General features: G+C 39.0%; 1 protein-coding gene across 1 annotated transcript in view; it reads left to right on the top strand.

Moving 5' to 3' along the window:
• Positions 1-27202, top strand: part of SEMA3B (semaphorin 3B) — an 898347-nt gene that overhangs the window by 173253 nt on the left and 697892 nt on the right. Inside the window, exon 2 of the mRNA XM_044078181.1 lies at positions 22436-22614. Within this exon, the coding sequence (XP_043934116.1) occupies positions 22506-22614 (109 nt within the window). The 5' untranslated portion in view covers positions 22436-22505. The remainder of the gene's footprint in view (positions 1-22435; positions 22615-27202) is intronic.

Genomic DNA, 27202 nt, shown 5'->3' with positions numbered 1-27202 from the left:
CAAAGCTGAGCTTTAGTCCTCTACGCTAACATTAGACACTATTAGCACTGTTAACAACACCTTAAGTCACCTAAATAAAGTAAGTAGAGCAACAGAAAAATATTTAAATCCTGTACAAATCACACAGAAACATCTCATTAACAAAGCTGAGCTTTAGTCCTCTATGCTAACTTTGGATTTCATAAAGTAATTGTGCTAGCATCCCAATGCATTTCTAAACAGCAAGAAATTTGTAATTCTAATGCCTTGCACTACTGACTAACTGCAATTATTCATGATTTATGAGGGGCATTGAAAAGATAAGAGAGTAAATTGGGGCTATTCAGAAAACTCAGAAATAAGTAGGAGGTATGGCAGTGTGTCCATGTGTGCACACACCTGTGTGTGTGTGTGTGTGTGTGTGTGTGTGTGTGTGTGTGTGTGTGTGTGTGTGTGTGTGTGAGTGTGTGTGTGAGTGTGTGTGTGTGTGTGTGTGTGTGTGTGTGTGTGTGTGTGTGTGTGTGTGTGTGTGTGTGTGTGTGTGTGTGTGTGTGTGTGTGTGTGTGTGTGTGTGTGTGTGCGGGTGTGCTTTAATGTGCACATGTGCGTGTGAGAGAATGAATGAGGGTGGTGCATCTGCCAATGCTATGCATGGGCTACCAGAGGTGATTACCACAGGACTGTGCTGAATATTGTAATGGTAATAGCATGCAGTGCGGAGACATGTAAATTGGCCAATGAGACCTTTCATTGTGGCTAACATGTCCTTGTATCATGTTTTTTGTGATCATGGAAACTGCAACCTTTGGATGCAGCAGTTCCTGTAAGTGGAAAATGTTTTTTTCTGCATTCTTCCAAAGGTTCATTCAGATAAATCCTTAGGTATTTGTCACTAATGTTTTCCTGCATGGTAGCTGGTGCATGCCTTAGGGTCTGGGGCTATGTGGATGCAGGTGTAAAGTTCATTCCACAGTCCTAAATTTACAACAGAAAAGGATGTGCTACCTGAAACTATCTCAGTAACTGGGATGAGTACTGAATTTTGTAAGCAGAACTTAAGAGCATTTGGGTAAGAGTCTGTGCAGGCAAACAAGATAGAGGTGTAATGGACAATTGCAGTGAAAGAGAAGCTTGGAAACAGGGAACAGGAATAGTATCTGTAAGGAAAAAAAATATTGGGTTCATCATATCTGATGCTCCTAAAGATAAGCATGAAGACTAAATGTCACTTTCTGATCTAGGTTGTGGCTAAAAAACTCATTGTGTCTCAGTCCACTTACCTGCTGAGATGATATAAATGAAAGAATGACATTTAGCATTTGTGTCTTATGTGAGTGTAAGATCATGCTGAACATATTAGAAAAACAGAAATAAAAATCCACAGACAATGCTGAAGGACTTATGTAGTCTGCAGCTGAAAAAAATTATTGGTTTGGTCATGTAGATATGTGTGCTGTGTCAGTGCCCTTTCAGTTCTCATTTCTTCTACCTTAGACTGGAGACTGCTGCATCAGTCTGACTTTTTTTAGGTATAGCTTCATTGACTCACAGTACTCTTTTGTCCCTATAATGTGACATTGTTTTCACTTTCCATTTATTTTAGCCTATGATCTTCACTGACTTAGAAATGAAGTACCCTGAATTTGTGTTTTCCTTACCCCATTTACTAATGACAGTCTTTCTAGAAGGGTGGACTTCTGTACCTGACTCCTTGGCTGTTTTTTTTCTTTTTCTACCCTCTCTTGAAAGGGCAGTAACTACAAAATAGTTTAACATACACCATTTTCATGGACCTGTACTGACTGTTATCAAAGACTGGACCATTTCTTATCAGATAAATAGTTGCCACAAAGGACAGCAGGATAATAGGTAAATTTTAGACAATGGTGCAATTATACATACGTTATAATGGGGAAAAAAGGAACTGTATTTATGTTCCTGTGGAATAATTCACACAGGTCAGTCTAGTGTATTATCAACTAGTGTTACACCTAATATCAGGGATTAAAACAGTAATGTATCTTAACTGTGGGGTACCACAAGGATCTGTGCTGAGCCCTGTACTGTTTGGAAAGTATTTCTCTGAAGTCCAGGCAAAGGTAGATGGTTTGTGGCTTGCTAAGTTTGCAGATGACTGTAAACTGGGTGCAATCATAGAGTCTCCCAACAATGTTAACATATTACAGAAAAGGCTGACACAGACAAATGATTAGTGCCAGACTCATGGACTAAAACGTAATGCAAAAAATACCTCATTATCCCCTTTGGCAAAGAAGTAGCCCCTGTTAATTATGATATAGATAGCATCTCTCTAAGCTCAAACTCAATGCGTGATTTGGGAACACAGGTTGATAGCAATCTAAACTTCGATCACCATGTGTCAGTAGTGGTAAGAAAATCATTCTACATTGCTCATCTCATAAATAAGGGCATCACATCCAAGACCAGGGAGGTTATAGCTCCACTATATTCGACCCTTATCAGACCACTAATTGAGTACAATGCTCCCTTGTCTATGTATTTCACCAGACACTTGCAGTAACTAAAGAGACCACAGAGGTTTCTTAAAGAAAATCCAGGGCCTCCAAAACATGACATACATGGAAAGACTGAAATCCCTGTCACTGTACTCTGTATCATACAGGTTGCTGACAGGAATCCTGTGCCTGGCCTACAAAGCAGTCTTGGACTCTGCCCTAATGGAAATGCTGCACATCTGCAAATCAAATGGGACAAGAATAACTCCAGGGATCTCAACCTAGCCTGTGACATTAACAGAACATGCTGGAGAGACAGATACATCTCCCAAGAATTGCCACTCCTCCAGAATAAGCTCATACTCCATGTGAAGCAGAGCTCCTCAATGACCCTATTCAAGAACAACCTTGACAACTGGATGGGTGACCGCCAACTGACCCGGGGATGGCACCTATGTCCCGCATGGACAGTGATCACAGAATCACTCTGCTAACATCGACCATCAACTATGGTCAATAAGGGTACTAGGGTTATTACATGGCTAGGCTTGTACAGGCCTTAGGGCCATTAGCCTAGTAGCCTTCTATCAACCTATGAACCGAGATAGTAAATATGCTGTCAGAAATGTGAAAGATAATTGGAAAAATATTACTACTACAAAAATATCTTCATTGTCACAGTAACATATTCACTTAAGGAGACATAAACTAGCTTTATTTTCACTAGATGTATGTTTCTGCAAACAATTGGAAAAGGTTAGCAAAACTAAACTGATGGCATGGGGTGGAGAGGTTCTTAGGGCAGTACTAGGCATGCATTCTATGAGACCATTAAGAGTGTAATCCAATTTCCCAAAGCACTTTCTGGTTAAATGACTTGTTCTAGGTCACTCAATAGGCAACTGGAGGCTGAGATAAGTGTTTCCTGGGATGACAGCAGGGGAAAAAGCAATGGCTGCTTTATTTCAAGACTACCCGAGATGTGTGCAAAAGTATCCCTAAAGCAGAGTCATAGCTGGGTCATCTTGCACCCAGTGTCATTCTCCAATTTGGGCCCCTTCAACCTTTCCAGGGGAAGAAAGAAAAAGGTTGTTGTTGCCCCATTCTCCTGCCCAGTGCTCCTAACCATGTGAGCAAGCCATGTCCATGTCCTGTTTCTGGCCCTTGTAACTTGATGTTGGGGAGAAAAAGAAAAGTCCCATCTCCTTGCCAGGTCAACCCTCAAGTATGAAGAAGACATGTTTTAAAACACTGTATCTATATTGTAGCAAGTGCATTCTGCAACTTGTACTACACATGATGTACTGAAGCAAGTGCTTCAGTCCTAACAACACAACCATTTCTGTAGAGCAGTTCTGAAATGCTGGTATGGAAATAATTGCCAGTACTGCGCTACAGCTAATTGTGTCCCTGAACTCTATGCACCTGGTACAGCTGGCCCATTCTGTCCACCGTACATAAGCTTCTGACCTAAAGTCCTGAAGCTTATTCATAAATTAATAGACTAGCTGGGCTATATGAGTTATATGTTTCCAGAATGTGTCTGTTGTAAGAGAAACCTAAGTGATAACAATTCCATTCTAACTTTTAATTGAAGATCATTGTATAACATTCCCACTCAGAAAAATGGAATGTATCTCCTTACTTAGCATTTGCAACAGATTCCACAGAATTAGCACAAATGTCCTAAAATGTTCAGTGAAATTAATGGAAATCAATAAAAGGATTGGCCAGTGTACCCAGCGTTAAAGCTGCAACATATTCTGCTCTTTCTTAGAAATCAAGTCTTACTGTAAGTTTTTATTTGTTTAGTTTTCAGATATCTTAAAGTACACTAGAACACAAAATGTCTTTAATGGTAGATACATCAGAAATCTGCTGTTTTTCCCACATTTTCTCAATGTATGATCCTCTGTGTATTAAAGAAGACATTTGACAGCATTTTAGCATAAAATGTCTGGTCTCAAAGAAAACTTGATGGCATACCTGAAGAAGTAGTCGTGTATTTCAGTGCTTAATTTAAACAAGGTTGGTTAAACAGACAGTTGTTGCGTCTTTCGGCTTATTATCCCGGTTAGGGGTCACCACAGCAGAATTCCGGTTCGCTAATGTTTGGTAGTGGATTTTTACGTGCCGAGTTACCAGTCCTGAAGCACAACCTTCAACAAAGGTACGCCCATTCACGCATGCCTCCACACAGAAGACGCTCTAGCTGAGAATCGAACGGGACAACGTCTTGCTGTGAGGCAACAACGCTTCCGCAGCACCACTACCGGGGGACTTTTTAAAATTCAGTTTTCTAGGAGCAGATAGTTCTTTAACTACTGATGGTTAACACCCACTTAAAAAATTTAGTATCAAGGCAAAGACATTGGCTTCCCACTGTTCCATAATCGAATTCAGGATTCACTGTGATTTTTAGATCTATGGGGACCTTAACAAACATGCTGCCGACTTCACATGGTTTCTGGTGTGTATTACAACAAATTTCTTTATAACTGGAAGTCCTCACCATACATAAAGCAGTTTGTTAGGACTCTGAAATTTGTACCAGCCAGAGACGCACTGTCAGGCTGATTAACCTGCAGATGTTTGGAGTTAACAATAACTGCAATTTGACTAATATAATTGTAACTCTACATATTAAATACTATATAAGGTACTTTAACAGAGTCTGAGTATCTTACAGTAGCAACTGTACAAGTCTTTATATTACTGCAGACCACTTTTGTTATAAAAATCATCTGTGGAAAAGTATGTAGCTCCATCCCCTCCCCAGCCTTATTTGCATTATAGTATATTTTTGCACTCTGCATGCAGCATATGAATAATTCAACCTCCTTCCTTTTCATAAGTCTTCACCTCGATGACTAAAAGAAGATAATATGCAGAACCCTTGGCCTCCTGCCTGATTTAGGAGTTAAAAATTAAAATATATTAAGAATTAAAATATATTATTATAAAAAAAGACCAATGAAAAAATGTATTTCACAATATCCTGTTATTCAGTAAATACCCACTGCTTGCCCTACTCAGACATGTACTAGATTTCAGATGGGAACCTGCCAATATGCTTTTAGTCATAATGGTATCTACCCAGGGTGTCACACGCATCATGTAATCTGGTGATGATGATGCCGGGACACCTTGGGTGGACATTCTTGAGTGACCATTGTTTTCATGTTATCTAACAAAAAAAAAAAGTAACAGCAGAAGAATAAAGCGTCCTTTCATAGTAACTCAAGCTCAGAAGCAGAACACAACAGCCCTCTTTATCAGTTTGAACCAGAACCATGACTCGCACATGCACTAAATTATAATAAAAAACCTGCATTTGAGATTTTCACTTAAATGTATTACTTTCAGGCTAAACAATGTTCAGTGGCACAACATAAATAAATTAATATTTTTTTAAAATGCTCCATTGAAGTCTCTCATCCCCCCAAGTCCCGGTACAGGATTTTATGATTTAATAAAATAACATAGCACATTACATTAACGTACAGTAGTATGTCTCTAATTCTGTCCCACTATTTTAGAAGTATGCGGTCTCCATAAAGCAATCGTCAGCAGGAAAATGTGATGATGATAACCTTATTTCTGAAACATGAGTACCACTTAGGAAATATTCATTGATCCATAGATTCATAGTTTGTTACTAGGCTAATGACCCAGGGGTCTTTTCTAAGCCTAGACAATTTTCCCAAAAGTATAGTGATATCCTGTGAGGGCCAGGCATTTATAAGCTACCCCTGTCCATAGTGGCATGGGTGCCAGGCCAAATGTAAATTTCTTATTTCCCATCCACTGGTCTAGGTTGTGCTTAAACTGGGTAATAGATGAACTCAGCTTCACATGGATGAGAAGCTTGTTCTATAGGAGGGGCAGTCTCTGGGACATATATCTGTCTTTCAGCATGTTCTCTTTAAGTCACAGACAAAAGTTCAACCCCCTATACCTTGTACTTCTACTGCTCTCTGACTTACAGATATGTAGGAGATTCATAAATGTGGAGTATGTGGATGCCTTGTAAGCCAGGCATAGATCACCCCTCAGCAAACTATATGAGACTGAGTACAGGGAAAGGGCTTTTAGGTGCTCTGCATAAGGCAGGTTTATTATGCCTTATTTCATTTTTGCAAGGAACCTATGAGGTCACTGTAGTTGTTGCATATGCCTGGTTAGGTACATACCAAACAGAGCATTGTACTACATGATTGGTCTTTTAAGGATGGTGTACAGTGAGATAATGACCTCTTTGGACCTAGATGCCATGCCCTTTCTTAAAAGTTCTGCAATATAGAAGGATTTCTTCACCACTGTGCCCAAGTGGTGGTTGAAAGTAAGGCTACTTTCTGCATACATACCAGGATCCCTGACCACTGGGTTGATGCTTAGGGGCATGTTATCAACATGGCAATTAGCCATGATGGTTGATTTCCCAAAGGGAACAATTATGCATCTCTTAGCACTGAGTTTAAGACCATTGAACAGAGTATTGCACTCCATGATTGTTTTTTTAAGGATGGTGTACAGTGAGATAATGACCTCTTTGGACCTAGATGCCATGCCCTTTCTTAAAAGTTCTGCAATATAGAATGATTTCTTCACCACTGTGGCCAAGTGGTGGTTGAAAGTAAAGCTACTTTCTGCACACATACCCAGATTCCTGACCACTGGGTTGACTCTTAGGGGCGTGTTATCAACATGGTGATTAGCCATAATGGTTGACTTCCCAAAGGGAACAATTATGCATCTCTTAGCACTGAGTTTAAGACCATGGCTTTCGCACCATTTGTTAATCAGACATATATCTTCTTAAAGAATGCTAATATCCCCCAACTTTCAATCATCTGCAAACCTAGTCAGCCATAAACCTTCAGCATTTGCTACCATTTCTGAAAAATAAATGCCAAAAAGGAGCAGGCACAATACCGAGCCCTGGGGGACTCCATTAATGACTGGCCTCTTGGTGGAGGTGGCCTCACCTATTTTGATTTCTTGGGTCCTACCAGTGAGGCACTTGGCTATGCAGTGGGTGATAAAAGGGTTTATACCTAAATCAGTGAGCTTGTCTATAATGTCTGAGTGGGGTATTGTATCAAAAGCCTTGAACAGGTCAAGGTAAGCTGTTTGCATAGTCTTAAACTTATCCATTCCTTTAGTGACCCTCGCAAAGAAGTCCACCATATTTAACAGACATGACCATCCTTTAATAATGCTGATCTGTGATGGGTCCAGCATTTGCAGGTTGCATGTGTCCTCATTTATCATATCCATTATGATTCTTTCCATGGCTTTTCATATGAGTCTGGTCAGACTTATGTGTCTGTAGTTACTCGGATCAGTAGTTAGACCTCCTTTGTGCAGGGGAATGACTGTAGCCATCTTCAATTCCTTGGGCACAAAATGTGACTGAAGGCCCCAGTTGAAAAGTGATTCAAGTAGACCAGAGAGGTCATGTTTCATACTATTTATTAAACAACCTGGGATGTTAACAGGATGTTTAATGCACATCCTTTTGTAAGAACTAACTCTTTAGTTTAGAGCTTTGAATTAGTCTGTTCTGTAGTTATTGCAGTGGTTCTTAAGTTATACTTCTGTATGAAGACACAGTGACAATGTTCACTTCTTGACAATCTCAAATTGTAAATAAAGTAAAACATAAATAATTAACTTTTAGATATCTTCTTTTGCAATATTCTAATATAGATCACTGTTTCCTATTACATTCCACAGTATATTTTACCAAATTATAAAACATTTCAATAAGGAGAAACAAAACAATGGAAACCCTCTATTTATCTTTGCGCCACCATTTATTTTCATTTTTTTTCTTTTCTGATATCTGTTTTACAATTGCTTTAAATATTCTTTCTTGAAAAGTTGACGTACATTGTATTTTTTCATTGTTGAATCTGCAACTTACTGTTAGATACTTTCTCAGACAACTGCTGTATATGTGTTATGACTGGAATTTTGATAAACGTTTGATTCTGCTTACTTTTTTCTTTTTATCACTGTTTTGCTGTTTGTTTATATATACTGTATATATATATATACATATATATATATATATATATATATATATATATATATATATATATATATATATATATATATATATATATTTATATATATATATATATATATATATATATATATAGATATAGATATATATATATTATATCACCTGGACTACACCTCTCCACTGTGCAGATTTGTGCAGAATGTGAAGATTTTTGTTTTGGCTCGTATTTTTGGTCTATTCCTCATACAATTTCTGGTTTTCTGGTAAATCACTGGGATGATTTGAGGATTGAAATCACTAAATAATGACATACATTTGAGTTTCAGAATTCATATCCTTCAGCAAATAAATGTTAACACAAACCCTGTTGCTCTAGCAACTTTCTAAGCTAATAAGAGCAATATTTAAAATCCGTCCCTATTTTTGGGCCTTTATCCCCCCATTTTGTCAGACTTTGTCCAGATTTCTTACTCACTGAGAGGTTGAGAGGTATGCTATGGACTCAGCATGAAACTGGTCCATATGGATCAGAACAGTACCTTGGTTAACAAATGCAGTAGTAAATAATATTAAATAAAATAAATTGGCTGTTTACGTGTGTGTGTGTGTGTGTGTGTGTGTGTGTGTGTGTGTGTGTGTGTGTGTGTGTGTGTGTGTGTGTGTCTTTGATATATATGGCCAGTACTTCTCACTGAGTGTGCACAATACTGGCATCTCTTTGGTTGATAATGTTTGGTTGACAGAAACAGATGGTTGACATTTGCATGAAATTAATCCCTGGGTAGGGGAATATTCCCTTTCCATGGGGATTGTGTGATCTCAGAGTTACTGTATGTAGTTATCAGGGGATGTGGGGTGAAATTCCCCACATGTGGGGATACAGGGGAGCTTCCACCCTGAAAAAACAATTGTTGTTTGTTTAGCCTGCTCCAGTGTAGTCCTTGGAGCATGCTCAGTATGTGCCAATGTTCCATGCTTTGATGTTGTGACATCCATATTCTGAATGTCAATATTTCGAACAGTCAACAAGCAGTCATACATCTTTGTGTGTGTGTGTGTGTGTGTGTGTGTGTGTGTGTGTGTGTGTGTGTGTGTGTGTGTGTGTGTGTGTGTGTGTGTACATATATATTATATATAAGCTATGCACATCAAAATTTAGAAGGCTTATTGCACACAAAGCGACTTGGCAAATACCTCACATTGCCCAGACCTTGGAATCCAGGAACCAAGTTTAGATACATTTGAAATAGAGATCCATCAAGCAGAATAAATGCAATCACTGTAACAATCTCAGGAAAAAATGAGGATTAGTGCAAACAAAGCAAAGTCCGACCATTGTAGGTATATATAAATAACACTATCAGGCCAAGAAAAAAATTCTGGAATGTTATCAAAGTTCTGGGAAACAGCAAAATATGCAATACTAGCAAATACCAGAGGTTCCTAGTAGGTTACTAGGCTAATGGCCCTATAGCTCTTACAAGCCTAGCCATATTTATTCCGAGTTGCTCCAATTGTCAGTGATTAGGTGAGTGAAGTTCACAGAGGTAAGGGTCTATGGTAGTTAATACTGACTTCCTCTGTCCAGGAGGGATATGGGCACCACTCCAGGAGTAAATCTGCGGTCACCCATCCATTGATCTAGGTTGCGTCTGAAGAGGGTCTGGGAAGGGCTCTGTTTCATGTGAATTGGAAGCTTGTTGCAGAGTAGTGGCAGGCTCTGGGAGCTGTATCTATCTGTCCAGCATGACCTGTGTATGTCAACAGCTAGGTTAAAATCCCTGGAGTGAGTGGCCCTTCTGCAGTTTTATTTATGAATGTGTAGCATTTCCATCAGGGCTGGGTCAGAGACTGCCCTGTAAGCCAGGCACAGGTCACCTCTTAGCAACCTGTAGGACACAGAATACAGTGACAGAGCTTTCAGTCTTACAGCATAAGACTTGTTTTGTGTACCCTGTAATTTCTTGGTGAGAAACCCCTGTGGTCTCTACAGTTGTTGCAGATGTCTGTTGAGGTACCTGCAAAAGAGAACATTGTACTCAGTTACTGATCTGATGAGCACCTAGTATAATGAAATTATAACATCCTTAGATCTAAATCTGATGCCTTTAGTTATAAGATGTGCCACACAGAAGGCTTTCCTTACTACTGTGGATACATGGTAGTCAAAGTTCAGATTGTTATCAACCTGAGTACCCAGATCACATACCAGTGGGTCTACACTTGGGGGTGCTGCCTATACTGTAATTAGCAGGGATGTCAGCTTTCTCAAAGGGAATAATAATGCATTTGTTTGCATTTAGCATTAATCTGTGGCATTGACACCAGTCATTTGTCTGTGTTAAACCTGTCCGTAGTATATTAACATCATTGGGGGAATCAGTGATTGCTCCCAATTTGTAATCTTCAGCGAACATGGACAGCCACAGACCATCCAAGTTTGCCTGGACTTCTGAGAAATAAACTCTGGACAGTAACGGCCCAGCACAGAAACATGTGGTACACCACTGATGGCTGGTCTTTTGCTAGAGGTGAAGTCACCCACTATGACAGTGTATGTCCTGTCAGTGAGCTAGTTGGTGACCCGTCTGGCAACATAGGGGTTAACTTCCAACTGTGAGAGTTTCTGTGTAATACCTGAGTGTGGGACTGTGTCAAGTGCCTTGGCTTCATCAAGATAGTGGTTATGTATTGTCTTTCCCTCATCCAGGGCCTTGGTGACTTTCTTGAAGAAGTCAGCCATGTTTAACAGACATGATCTACCTTTAGCAAATTCGAACTGAGTTGGGCCCAGAGTTAGGAAATTACCGATGTCCTTGCTAATATGGTCCATAATGATTCTTTCTATGGCTTTGCAGATGAGAATAGTCAAGCTGATAACCGTCTAATTCCCAGAGTTGGTTGATAGTCCCCATTTGTGCGGAGGGATAGCTGTTGCTGCCATCCATTCTGCCAGAACATAGCCAGTTCTCAGGCTGTGGTTAAACAGGGATCCAAATGGTCTGCTTGGTCATGTTTTAAGTTGTTTAAAAGGCAGCCTGGGATGACCTGTTTTCTTGATGTAAAAGTCTGAGAAATGGTGGCATGTATACCTTGGGTGATGACTGGAGGGGACAGGGGGGTGAGGTTTGCTCCATATCGGACAGCTAATAGATTGACTATTGCCTCTAGTTGAGTATGCGTGGTGCTATCCACAACCAGTTAAGTGATTAACTGAATATTCCCTTTTTGATTTCAGGTGTAGTTAAAGAATGCCTTGTGATTTTTCTTAGCTAGGGAGGCTGTATTTACTTCATAATTAGCTTTGGAGAACTTGACAAGATTTCTAATTTGTTTGTTTAAGCTAGAGAGTGATTTCTTCCTCTGCTTTGCCAGTTCCGTCTTGTTCTTGGGCATTACTTTCTTTCTCCTGTTGTATAGCCTGTTTATACTAGGGATCCACCAGGATGAATTGCTTTTTCGGCAAGACAGTTTTTAATCTGGTCAGGTACAGCCAATTCTGTACAACTGCTTATGTGGTTATACAGAGCATTGGTGTGCACCTCTGCATAGGAGTCCATGTTATCTGTGTTCAAGGGAGCTTTTAAACATTAGCCACTTATGTAGTACAAGGACTGAAGTATAATGTTTGCAACCCCACCTCAACCCCCAGCATCATCTTTGCAGATATTTCCCTGCCCCCACCAGTGGAAACAGTGTTACCCTATCTAGGTTACCCGTACTTCTACTTTAAGTAAAAAAAAAGTCAAAGACATACTGAACATCATTCCTGAAATAAAAGTTAGTAGCATCTACACTCTTCACCCTCTCCACCATCTCTTTCTCAAATTTAGTAAACAGTTCCTCGTTGCCAGTAATACATACCTATAATCTTTCTTTCTCTCTCTTATAACCAAAACCATTTTAAATATATTTAATATCCCCATGTAGCACCTTTTCCTAAGGCATCTGATTCAAGATCAGCTGAAGAGTCACACCCAACTGACAACCTGGAACCTCTGGCTAAAATACTAGAAAAAAATGTCTATATGATCAAATCATACAGTTTAATACTCAACATGACATCTTTTCAAATAGGCAGCACAGTTTCACACCAAAGTACAGTACTACCAATGTCATCCCTTCTTTTACTAATGAGTTTTGTACCAGTACAAAAAAGGATAAAGTAACATGGGCAATGTTTATAAACCTTAAAAGAACCTTTGAGTGCATCAGTTATAATAACTTATTGGTAAAACTCAAAAAATACAAATTCTCTGCCAAGTTTGTACAAGGTTTAAAAATTATCTTTTCAGAAGAACTTTCACCACATCAACCAAGAATGTTTAACCACTACCTTCTTTTACTAACATTGGTGTACCACAAGATTCAGTACTAGGCGTCCTCTTATCCCATCAGTTTATCAGCATTCTCCCTTGGGATTTTGACACAATGAATTGTATCCTTTTTATTTCCCAATCCTCAAGCAGTTTGTTAACATGACATGGACTTCCTATATGTGACCTATCATTGCATGACAGGGAGAGACCATACATGTCAAGATGATGAGCAGCATACCATCTCACTTCTAGGTTTAGGTTGGAGTCTTTTTAAATTAAAGTAGGAGAGCAGTGTTGTGTGGTCCTACCCTTCATACAATCTCACCAGTATGGCATTAATGGCATTATTGCACATTCATTTATATTATTCTAAAAGCAAACAGGAAAGCACTGTTGCCATATTGGAAAGGAAAAAAGAACTGAGAGTGATATGGGACATACAGAGCAAGGTTTTTATATCCTCATACATGGCTAGAAGGACTAATAAGTCTATCAAATGACCCGAGTAGTACTGTTCTGTCTGGGGACCAATTCAGAATGCATAAAAATGTTCAAGTCTGTTTCCTTACTGTTCTTGACAGACGGGAGAAAATGTTGAAGACAAATTCCATTGCATAGAATTATAGTCAATATGGTAAAATGCATCTGTGATTCACTGGGAGCTTCCTTGAAGCCATCTGCTACTTCATTGGCCATTAGCTGTTCTTGGCTTAAAATTCAGGTTATATATTCAAAGAATATACAGCCAATCTTAATAAAGTACTCTGTGTCGAATTAAGTATTATTTGTTGAGCTTGCTAAATACATTTTGTATAAGCCTTAATGAGGATATGGTTTCTGCATTTTCTCAGCTATTTCCAACAGAGTACTGTCACAGGCATGTTCCTCAAATGCACTAAGCTTCATAAGTCACTACAGTTCAGATTTCTCATGTATCCTATCCTTGGTATGAATCGATTTCTCATGTACCCTATCCTTGCCATGAATCGATTTCTCATATACCCTCTCCTTGGCATGAATCTTCAACTACTGAATGTGCATGAATCTTCAGTTACTGCATATGGCTCTATGTTGTTCAGATCTGAGTAAAGGAAACAATGCAGTGGCTATCAGGCCATCAACATGGGATACCTTTTCATCCAGATTTATGTATTACTAAAAAAAGGCAATAAGTGGAGGTCAGACTTCTTAGACTTGAGCAATTGTGTGGCAGTGAGGAAGTTCAGAATGATGAATATAAAAAAAGAACAAAAAAGGTGGAGGTGTCACTATCTTATATAAGAACCAATTAAGCATTGAACTGGTGGACCTTCCACTACCTACACTAACAGCAGCAGAAGTTATACTCATAACATTACATTTAAAATCACCTCCAATAGTAATACAGTCATATCCCCTGTCACTCACAGTAAACTGCTCGGGGTTGTAATTGACAGCAACATGAAATTTGACATACATATCTCTAATACCCTAAAGAAAGTACATAAAACACTTGCCATGCGATATAGATACAAACCATTCCTAACAGACTCCACCAGAGCCACTAATGCATGCACTCCTCTCATCTTGACTCTTCTGTATGCCTCACGAATATTTACCAACCTCAGAAAATTGGATCTATCCAGGCTGCAGACTTGTTATAATAAAATTGCCAAATTTGCAACCAATACCCCCCACAGAACACACCACTGCACTCCCCTTAAAAAACTTAATTGACTGGAACTTCTCCATCTCATTCTTTACAATCAACTTATACTAACCCACAAACTACTTCACTACTCTGAAAAAAACCTGCTCTACAAAACATACTACACCAAAGCACCTACAATCCAATTAAAAACTCTTATTAGATGTGGCCAAAGCCAGTAATTCTACAGGTATATCCCTCTATAGCAAAATCAATGCCAAACAATGGAACAACCTTCCCCCAACATCTCAACCCCAACCTCCATTGCTTCCTTCAAAAAGACCTTATAACCTCACCTACAGCAATCACTGCTCTGTAACTGATAATCCTGATTAAGCGTTTATTCCTCTTACTGCACTATTATCAATTCCTTTTCTCCCAGCACTTTGCTACCCCCACTAAAGTACTTTGATCTTTCTCCCCCTGTTTTTATTTGCCCCACATCCCACCTTATTTGCCAACTTGTATTACATCATTTGCCTTAAAATCTCCCTACTGCTATCTTTTCTCTGTAATTGTGCCAACCATGATTAATATTCATTACTACTTACTGCTCTTTACCACCTCCCTATCTCTCTGTATACTGCCACACCATCCTTACCACCTCCCTCTCTCTCAGTGTACTGCCACCCCATCCTTACCACCTCCCTGTGTCTCAGTATACTGCCACCCTGTCCTTACCACCTCCCTCTCTCTCAATATACTGCCACCCCATCCTTACCACCTCCCTCTCTCTCAATATACTGCCACCCCATCCTTACCACCTCCCTGTGTCTCAGTATACTGCCACCCCATCCTTACCACCTTCCTCTCTCTCAGTATATTGCCATCCCATTCTTACCACCTCCCTCTCTCTCAGTATACTACCACCCCATCCTTATCACCTCCCTCTCTCCTTATGTCAACTTGTGTTACATATTTGCTTTATTATCCCCTGTAACTCTGCATGATATACTGAATATGTATATATTCACTATTTAGAACATATATTAACTGCTTTAAATCAGAAACTAAATACACCATGTAATTGTATTTAGCATTCAGGCTGTTAGTGTCTACCTACTACTTTGCACCGTTACTATGTATATCAAAATGTCTCATGTAAACAAAACTGTCAGATGTAAAGTTATATACTGTATTAGGAGCTTTTCTCCCTGGGCCTCCACTGAAAAAGGACCTGTGTCCAGATGGACTTTCTCAGTAAACAAACATAAAATAAAATAAATAAATCTTAAGTGCAGATGGCCACTGTGGACATAAGATTGCTTTGATGCAAATTGCCATATATAATATAATACTGCAAGTGGGTTAGTTTCACTTACAGTTTTCAGCTTTATGTCTAGTCATTCTACAGTCCAAAGAGGATTTGTTAAGTATTTAGCATCAACATATTCTTAAGTACCCAGCACATCAGATTCATTCCTTACTTAGATGGCAGTTTCTCCAAATGTATGGATTGCATACATTTGATATGATAATAATTTCTGGAAAAGTTGACATCCTGAAAGATGGTTCACAAAATATATGCACCTAGTGTAGCAGTGATGACCTACACCAGGGGTCTGCAACCTTTTCTATCAAAAGAGCCATTTTGGCCCCTCTCCAACCAAATAAAATTCATCATGAGCCACAAAACCTATTTGACCCCTAAAATGAAGATAACACAGTGTATAAAGTTTTATATATAGTTATTATCCTAAATATAAAAGAACTAAGTTTATAAGAGCAACATTGAAAATCCATCCCCATTTTTTGTTCCTTTGTTGGGATTGCTCAATCATTGTATGTGTGTGTGTGTGTGTGGGGGGGGGGGGGGGGGCATGAATGTGTGTCTTTCTTGCTGTGATTTATTGTCCTGTTCAAGATTAGCTGAACACTGGAGAATGAATGAATGAATAACTGAATATATAGTCACTCCAGGGAGATCACTGGACCACTGATACAATCCATTATTGAAGATGGTGTTCTATTCTGCAGCATTCAAACAAGCCATCTGAAAAAAAAACATAAATGAATAAATAAATAAATAAATATATACAGCATTCCTTATTAAGAAATCATAGTAACAGGTTACTTAGAGGTCTTCTGTATATTAAATCAGTGGCCTATCAAATAATCCTGGATCTTGAATTCACTCCTGTGCATTCATCACATTGAGCAACAAGCATCCTTCAGCACTTGCTGTTTCCATAGCAGGTATGGGTTTTACAGGATCAAATTGCTAGCTCAAGGCCCAACCCTCCTTAGAGGCTGCACCACACACTCATACCTAGAGTCAGTTTAGAGTGTCCAATCCACCTACTGCATGTCTTTGGAATGTGGGAGGAAAACAGAGCACCCACAAGAAACCCACACAAACACAGAGAAGATATGCAGACTCCACACAGAAGGCACCCCAGCCAAGAATCAAACCAGAGAACCACTTGCTGTGAGGTGACAATGCTAACCGCTACACCATTGTGCCATCCTATCAAATAATGCTTAAATGAAATGAGTTTTAGATCAAGTTGGTCTAAACTCCTTTCATTGGAGGATCTTCAAAAAAACTGATTGCAGACATGGCTAAACCCCCTTAATCCCATCTGTGGGGAGGACAAACCCTCCTGTATTCTCCTTACTTCATACAATCAGTAAAATTAACCCTAGACTAAATAAGTTGCATTGTTTCATTTGTCAAGAATACAACCTAATGGCTTTCATGCAGCTTGCTTACCCTAACCACATGTTAATATTTTCTACCAGCATTGTATCTGTGCAAATAAAAAAAATAAAGGAAAAAAAATGAAGGCTGCCTGAATGAGAAAGCATGAAAGGAACATGGTAAGAAGGGAATTAGAAAGGGATACATGATATGTTCAGCATAAACAGGAAACAGCATGGTCTTTTGACTTGTAGACTTGTAACACATTGTTAATTATCTCTGACTGTAACCAATCTGTATTGGTTTGTATATATAACATTGTATTGTATTACTCTTTATGTGGAGCTTTTCCCCTCGCGCCTTCGCTGAAAAGGGGCTACTAAGCCCAACTGGACTACCCCATAAACAAATATTAACTGAAAATAAAAATAAAAATAAATAAATAAATACACAAAAATAAATAAAGGGCAGGGGTAGAGCTCTGATAGCTTTAATGGGGGAGAAGATGTGTGCTGTGCTGGAGAAGAGAGGGAAGAGTTTCATAAGAGGACGTTGAAAAGACATATGGTAGTGGACGGTAAAAGTAAGGCATGAAAGAGTTGAGGTGGGACTGGAGAGAAGGCAGGGAAATTCAGTGGACTGGAAAGGGTGGGAAACTATAGAAAGGCAGAGGTCAATAGGACACTGTAGGGGCTATTAGAGGAGTACAGACAAGTCATGTTGCATAGAGTAGGGTAATAGGGTAAAGGAAAAAAGTGAGAGGTACAGAGATGAAGGAAACACCAAGGAAAAGGAAACTATGGTAGAGGCACAGATGTAGATGGATGAGATAAATTCTGAAGAGCAGACAGAGCCAGAGATGATCAAGTAGGAGTCAATATCACAAAGAGGCATGGATGTGGGCATTGAAGGGCAGTCAGCCATATAAGAGGGCAGAGGGTAAAAGAGGTAGAAGAGTGGAATTTGCTTGTAAGAAATTATCAGGAGTGGTATGATAATGGGATCAGGTGCAATGCATGGAGAAAGGCAATTCAGTACAGACAGTAAGGAGATCTGGGTATACTGGAACCTGTGAGGAGGGTGAGGCTGCAGACTGGATGGATAGAGACATACAGCATGAAGAGAAAAAGGCAAACACATGGATGTTAAAGAGAGACTAATGTTTTGTTGAAAAGAGTCTAGTCATGAAGAGGATTCAGAGTCCTGGCATGGAGGAAGGAGAGACCAGATTGGAATGAAGCCTGTGCAGATTTAGTAAAATATGAGAGCAGATGATCAAGATGGTCACTAAAAAGGAAGGAAGATTCCAAGAAGTGATACCAATGCCAGTAGAGGATTAAGGAATATGTATGATGAATGACTATTGCAGTGGTTAAAGAAGAAGGGCTTCATAGTTAGTAGAATAGACAGACCTGTTTTGATATGAATTTCATGCACCGGGGCAGGCCTCATCTTAGCCCAGAAGGGACAGCACTGCTCAGATTTGGGTTAGAAGGACAAGCCTTAGTGAGTGTACCTGTAGTATAAAATGCAAAAAGCATATGCAAATGCACAATGGATAGTGGATTTAGCAAGCTGTCTTCAGATGATTATATAATGAATGGCCGAACAGTTTCATGACCGACACACAAGACTTCAACCAAAACACATTGACCATTCACTTCACTGACAACAGCACAAAGCAACACGCACTACACTGAACAAGGAAATACATTTCCTTAACCATTGCACTACTCAAAACCCTACCACCCATTCATCTTGAGTTTTCTGAATAGTGATACTGTTATGAGAAGAACTTTTTTAACGTAAGCTGCATGTCTGGGTAAGGGACAGGGTTAGAATTCATTCCCCCTATTATAGTAACCCTAACTGTACACCTAACTCTAATGTGCAACTTACTTTAATAAAGCTTTTTTCATAATATTACAGCTACACAATACAGCCTGGACACTCACTATGCAGACACACACACACACACACACACACACACACACACACACACACACACACACACACACACACACACACACACACTAACTCTACTTCTTACCTAACCCCAACCTAGCACTAAAACATTCATACACATACATCCTCTTACCTAACCCTTACCCTAACACACACACATACACACACACACACACACACACACACACACACACACACACACACACACACACACACACACACACACACACACACAATCACACAAAAGCCTTCCTGCCCAAACACTTATCATTGTCAACCATCTGGAACCCTCCCAAACCAGAATTCGCACAAATGCTCCATCACTCAATAACAATACCATACCAATGTTGTACATATGTGTTTTCCCCTACTCAAATTCAGCCCTAAAATCATAGTATTTGTCTCTTCAGCTTCCTTGTGGGCTGCCCTCTGCATATACACAAATATTTTTTGTAGTGTAGTGTATAACCATTAAACACGGACAGTTGTGAATAGTCACAGCATACAGTACATTACTAAACAGTTATTTTCTCCAGTTACAGCCCACAGTAAAGACAGTAGATGAAATCATTAAAAAGTGGCAGCTACTGTATGAAGAAAGAAGAGATTTTACAGAAAGATCATTGTATATCGTTTCTGAACCTGCATGATATAAATACATACATATATGTTAAGAAGCAGTGACATTTTACAGTGATTGCACCTAAACCCTAACTTTTGTTTAGTAAACATTTGCAGTGATACAGCCTGAATATTGCTTGAATATGTTTTAGGAAAACAATAATGTGGCAGATGTTAAGAGATGGAATAATAATTCCCCCTTAGAACTATTATGAGTAAGGATGGAGTCCTTTTGTACTGTGTTAAAATGTACCATTATTGGCTAATTAACTTCCACCTTTATAAAGATAATGTTGGTGTTGTATTGCAAAAACATGCACTGTAGCTGAATGTAATAAAATGTATTTATCAGATTCATCAATATAATGCTTCACATATATAATAGATCAATTCAGTGTCAGTCATATCCTGTTGCGCATTGAAGTAGCCATAACCGTCTGATGAGGGACTTAGTGGAAACTGAAGCTAACCACTCCCCAATGTGTGAAAATTGCTAGGCATGATTAATCTGGAACAATTTAAACATTTGCTGAATTATCTAAAGAGATTGTGTACCTAAGTGTAGGCGGTAGCTGTATTGCTTGGAAAAGCAGGATCAGTTGCCTCAGACAAAGCAAAATCTGCTTTCTAACTTATTTTCCTTCTTGGTATAAAGTTTGTACTTTGTGTTCTTCCATCAACTTTTAAATTTGATCATGTTGGTACTATGATTAATCCCTTTTCTGACCTTTGGATATGTTCACTGCCCTTTGGAAATGGATCTCATCCTCTGTTATTCTTGAACCAGCCCTGGCTTAACTTTCACTATGCTGTCATATGTTACTTTCCTGATAATGTTTACACACCATGCATAAAAAATAACTATGCCCTAATCTAGTCCATCTACCTAATAGGCAAAAGCTAAATAGATTATGTTTTGGGGAAAAGGAGGCTGCAAATGTACTTGCCCTGAACTCTGGAGACAAAATAACCATCATTTGCTGCATTTTTAAAGTGTTGTGTCAAGCGTAAGTGATGTTTTTCGGCCAGATGAAAACACTTCTCAGCTCTCTCCAGCAGCCAAATTATACATATTGAGAATAATCCCTGGAACAGAAAACTGTGTTTTCTTCAGAGAAGAACAGTGTTATTTTGGTTAAACCACATCTCTTCAAAGCAATATATTACTAAACACAGTAAATTGCTGGCATCTTTGTCCCAGCTTTTTGTGAGAGTCAGCAGCTGAATGGGTTTCAGACATTTTCAGCCCTTGAATGTGTTTTCACTCAGACAGCTGTTTTGAATCCCTCTTTGCCTCTGATGTTCACATCTATCAAGTCCTGCAGAAAAGTGTCTTGCTGTCACATTTCCCTGTCATTGCCATCAGTTGCCTTCATTGATATTTATATCTCTTCAGATTCTGAAATACAGCTTCCCCACTCATCACTCTCCTGACATTTAGCTGTATTCAGATTCAAACAAGAGTTTTCTGCTCCTCCCTACCTCCCAGTGTGCAGTTCCCATTACGTCTGGGTTTATGGGCTGTCCTCCCTACTGAATTAATGAGTTCAAATTCATGCACAGACATTTCCCCCTCAGCTGCTGATGTGCTTGTATTCAGATAAGGAGAGGCTCATTAACCATTCCCCCAGTGTTCACATCCACTTTGAACAGTTTCCTCAAGAAGCAGCTACAGAGGAGTTCTTTTACCATTCTTAAACTTGAGATACTGACAGGCCCATTGATGTTCAAAGAATGCTCTTGTGTCCTCACTGTTCGTGGTTTTACATCAAATTAAATTTGAAGAAAGGCACCTCACTGTTGTCATCCCCTAAAACAGACACACACACACACACACACACACACACACATATACAGATGCACACGCATGTACGCACACACACACACACACACACACATATACAGATGCAGGCACACACACACACACACACACACACACATATACAGATACACGTGCATGTACGCACACACACACACACACACACACACACACACACACACACACACACACACACACACACACACACACACACACACGCATGCATCCATAAATGCATCATAGTTGCTTGGGTTGAGACAGTTTTCCTTCTCCAGTTCCATCTGTGCTGTAGGAATAGCATGCTTCTGAGTTTTAAAAATGCTCAGATTAACTGCTTTCATACCTCCACCTTTTCTTCACTAAATGTGTCAGATGGACATAATGTGTGACAGCTGGGCAAACTTGGAAATATAGCCTGCACTAGATATCATATGTTAGAGCTGGCTGCAGAACATCATAAATTATTATCAATGTGTGCTATAAAATATCATTAATTTGTAAAAATCATGTTCTTATCGATACGATTGTTGTTAAGAGCTAAATCTGTGATGCTGCTTGTAATTTGTGAAATTTGGGAGCCATGACTGCAAATAAACAGAATCTTCTGTCCAAGAGTAAATGTTTCAAAAGCAGCAATGGTCATGGTAATCATTGCACGGAAATTCCACACTACTTTTTAGGGTATAAAGGGAATGATGCACTCCACTGAGACTTGAACCCAAGCCAGCAGGATAGCATTCTTGTTTTCTGACCATCTGAGAAGTATGAATTCATGGAGATCTATGCTCAAGTTCTAGAACTTTTACTTTTCAGAAGCAGTCAGTATATGAGATAAGATGTATAGCTTCTTTGTTATAACACTTACTGTTTATAACTTCTTATTGCTTTTTTTCTAGAGTTTCAATGAAATGAAAGGATAAATACCTGCATAGTTCAGAACAGATTTCCTGGTGCCAGAGAAGAGATATGGCTTCTGTCTTCAATTTGTTCAGCATTTGTTTTCTTTCTGTTCATGTTGTTGGCAGTGAAAGTAAAATAGCGCTCACCAGTCCTCGCCTTAAACTGTCTTATCAAGGTAAGCTGTCTTTTCAAATTTGTTGAAGAGCTCACCAGTCTTAGATTAACTTTATTGAGCAAGACAATTAAAATGTGGATAGGAGCATGAATCAGATGTTAGATAATGCTAAATAAGTTATGCTTGTTTTTTTGACAAAAATGTTGAGTACATTTGTTGTACAACTGTTAATTCTGAATACAATAAGTTTGTTTTTTTATTATATTTTCCTGATACTGTTTATTTTTATGCTGCTCTTTATTGCATCTTATGTAATAGTTACTATGTCTATGTGGAGCTTTTCTCCCCGGGCCTCTGCTGAAAATGGAAATATATCCAGTTAGACTAGCCCGGTTAACAAATGTAAAATAAAATAAATAAAATAAATAAATAGTAGGAAACATTTTGTTTGCTAATGTTTCAATCACATTTTCTGTAGTTAATTTGGCTTGACCCATGCAAAACAAATAGGATATGGCAGTAAATCAGCCACTTTCCCCAAATTGTGAGTAAAGATCACCTTGACTGGTCAGATGCACTTGGCTGGTTTATTACAGTAGTATGTCTTTTCCCAACACCCCCCCCCCCCCATTAAAAATAGATATGTCCACACAACTGCTACAGGCTAGTAACATATTTATTAACATCTATGAAATGGGCTCACAAAGCCAAGCAATTTGATTATGAGTGTGTAAAAGTTGATCAACATACTTCTAAAATAAATGACCTCCTAAAGTGAGTGCATAAAAAAGTTGAAGTAATTCCATAAGTGAAAGAACATATGCCTGGTTGTGCATCACACAGTTAACATACACCTAACCTTGTGGTTTGAGCTCATGTCTCATAACACCATGGATATGTGGTAATATCTGCTCAGTACATGCCCCCAGCATTTGTCAGTATTTACGTATATTCATGGCATATATCTCAGTCTATTAGTGCAAGAAATCTGGACAAAGCCTAAAATAATGGAAGACAAACTTCCACAATCAGAGGTAGAATTTAATTATTGCTCTTATAAGCTTGGAAAGTTGCTAGAATAACGAGTTTTGTATTAGCATGCTTTTTCTGAGGACATGAGGTCTGAAACTCAAATATTTGCCATTATTTTATGACTCATGAACTCTGAGTTAAAATGCACAGTCAGAGAACCATTCAGTGACAAAAACATTAAACAGGTGTGAAAAGAAATGAACATGCCCACATTCACATGTATGGCACAGTGATTGCAATGTTTTGCTCTGTATTAGAGTTCCCTGTGGGGCGGCCATGGTGGTGCAGTGGTTAGCATTGCCGCCTCACAGCAAGAGGTTCTCCGGTTCGATCCCCGGCTGGGGTGCCTTCTGTGTGGAGTCTGCATGTCCTCCCTGTGGTCGCGTGGGTTTTCTCCGGGTGCTCCGGTTTCCTCCCACATCCCAAAGACATGCTGCAGGTGGATTGGACACTCTAAATTGGCCATAGGTGTGCGTGTGAGTGTGCCTTCTGTGGAAGGTTGGGCGCCGGGCTGGCAACTCGACACCGTAAAACTCCACTGCCATTCAATGTGCGGACAAGGTGATCCGCTGTGGCGACCCCTGACTGGGAAAAAGCCGGAAGAAGAAGAAGATTAGAGTTCCCTGCTGTTAGTTGTTCTTCCTAAACGTGAATTTAAATATATGAAAAGTGAAAATTACTTGGTTGTTTAAATGTTGAATACATTCAAGGCAGTTGAATTCAGTGCTTCCATGCAATTTTAAGTGATCTGACTGCAGGCTTATAAAATGTAAAGAAACACACATTAAAATCTTTACTAGTGACCATCAAGATGAACATTGTCCCTTATCAGTTTTTATTTATTTATTTATTTTTTTTTGCATTTAAGACGTTTTTGAATTAAATTTTACTGAATAATATATTGTGATTGAGGGAGTCAAACCACCAACTGATTCAAGCATTCATCGTTCAGTAAAACAGGTGGTGGTAATTAGGCTTCCACTGTAATCTATTCATGATGGAGTGCCTAAATGTATACCTAATATGCATGTATTGAACTGCTTCTGGTAATCAGAGGCCTTGAAGACCTACTAAATGAAGTTGTTGTACACTGCATTTAAGGAAAAGTCACAGTGAAAAGTAAACCAACTGGCTCATGTTGTCATTTACTCCTTGCAAGTACCCACCTCTAGATTCTACCTCAGTACCCATTGCTAGGTCCTACCCCAGTACCCACCACTAGATCCTACCTTCTTTTTCAGGAACTGATATGTTGGTTATGCTGGGATTGAATTTATTAATACCCATCCAGTTGTCTCTTTTCAAAGTAAAGGTAATGTTTCATGTTGCTTAATCTGGAGTGAAAGCTTGTTCCAAGGAAGGGGTAGACATTGCATTATAAAGCTGTCCATCCACCATGATTTGTCTGTTTGCTGAGGCAGGTTCAGATCTCTGTTCTTTTAGTTCATTGGACTGTTTGTTTTCTGAAGATATAAGATGCCAGATCCCTAATGGTATGGATGGTAAGACAGATATCTCAAATGAGTACATAGGGCACTGAATACAAGGACAAAGCCTCCAGCCTCTCTTGGTATTGCAGGTCCTTTAGACCCATTCTCTTTCTATTGGGGAACTTTTGGGATCTCTTTGACTTCTTTAAATGTCTAGTAAGATACATCCCAAAAGGGACATTGTATTTGATGACTGGTCGATCAGTGCAGAATATAGAGGACTAAGGACTTCTTGGAATCTAGAAGAAATATCCTTTATGATCAGCTGCACCAGATAGAAGGATTCCCTAACCATTCTTGCAACATGATGATCAAAGGAGAGGATGTTATCTATCTCCTAATGTCTCTCACAACATTTTCATTTTGGACTGGGGTGTGGTCTGTTCTGTAAACTGGGTAGACAGATCATTTACCAAATTCAACATTGTTGCACTTTTGGCATTTAGTTGTAGCCCTTTTTCTTTGCACCAGCTGTTAAAGTATGTAAGTGTGGCTTCTGCTTGTCTGAAGAGGATTTGAATATGACACACAGTTTACAATTTTGTTTATTTATTTTATTTATTTGCAATTTGATTACTGGGGAAGTCCAATGGGCTGAATCGACCCATTTTCATTGGAGGCCTGGGGAGAAAAGCTCCAAGATGCATTATACAATTTAGATACAACTGATAGTTAATATTAAAGATTAAAGAAGAATGTTTCAGCAAACCTGGCTAACCAGAGATTAGCATTTCTGATTTGGAGGTGAAGAGTATATGTAGAATAGCAGAATTCTTAGTACAGATCCCTGAGATAAGCTATCCTGTTGGTTACCTTCATGCTTTCTGATGGTGCACTTGCTGACCTCCCAGTGTGGGTTCTGTGCCTCAGCCAATTTTCTATCCAACTAACTGCTAAGGGATCAATTTGGAGTACATTTGGCATATTAATTATGACAGCATGTGGTATGGTATCAAACACCTTGGTGAGGCCAAGATATGCTGTATGGACAGCACGACCACTGTCCACAGCACATGTTACACTCTAAAAAAATTTACCATATTCATTAGACAAGCCATACCCTTGATAGAACAAATCAGCTTGGGTCATGTCATGGTCTTGTAAGTGACGTTAGTCAGTCTGATGGGTGTGTAATTTCCAGAATCCATGGTGGGGGTAGTACTTGTGAAGTGCTATAACAAATGCATAATGATTGCTCTGGATATTCCTCTGGGACATAGCCAGTAGCTATGTTCAGACTAAATTATTGAAGGAGGGCCTTTACAAGCAGATGTTTAGTGCAGTTCAACAGGCAGCTGGATATGTTACTGGATATGTTATTAGGTCCCATAGTGGATTTTTTTTTTTTTGGAAATACCTTTGTGTTCTTTAGTGATGATAGGAGGTTTGATATTCATAGGGGTAAGTGGGTATTGTATTGGTGTCTCAGGGTGAAACTTGCACTGAGTTTGTTTGCTAGTATATCTGCAATATCCACTAGATCCAAGTAGGCAATGCCATTTTGAATCAGTTCAGACCAATGCTGGGTGGTATTTCTTAACTTTCTGGCATGTTTAAGAAGGATTTGTAACTATCCTTAGCTTCCAATGCTAGCCTAATTTCAGGGGATGTCTTTGTTTTCTTGATGGCATTTGTCAGTACCTTAGATAATGTATTGATGTTGAGCTTGATTTGTGGGTCTTTAGTACTGCAATACATTCTCAGAAGCCTTTTTCTTTTTATTGTGCTTGTTTATTTATGCATGAGGACCACTCTGTCTGGTAACCTGTATGATTAATACAAACTGGAGGTTGCAATATAACAGACTATTAGAAGGTAATGGGGGTTGGGTACTGAGACCTGCAAATATTACAGAATATTTTCACATTTTTTTTTTATAAATTGCTCTGCAATTTTCTATTGGCCATCTTTATAAAACATACATTTCTCATCATTATGTCTTTAACAATTGATGCTACTTCAGTTGTGTGGATAAGGGTTATGTAACAATAGATAAAGCTAAATGTACTTGTTCTACCTCATGAATGTGTGCACACATCAAACCCGCTAAGAAAGAAAAATCCCAAGATGACTTATTTTAGACCTTTAGAGAACAATATTCCTTCGAAAATAATTAGACTAACAAC

The sequence above is a fragment of the Protopterus annectens genome, chromosome 7.part0 (assembly GCF_019279795.1).
Source record: "Protopterus annectens isolate FY-2018-M chromosome 7.part0, PAN1.0, whole genome shotgun sequence".
NCBI lineage: Eukaryota > Metazoa > Chordata > Ceratodontiformes > Protopteridae > Protopterus > Protopterus annectens.
This window is presented reverse-complemented; position numbering and strand designations above follow the sequence as displayed.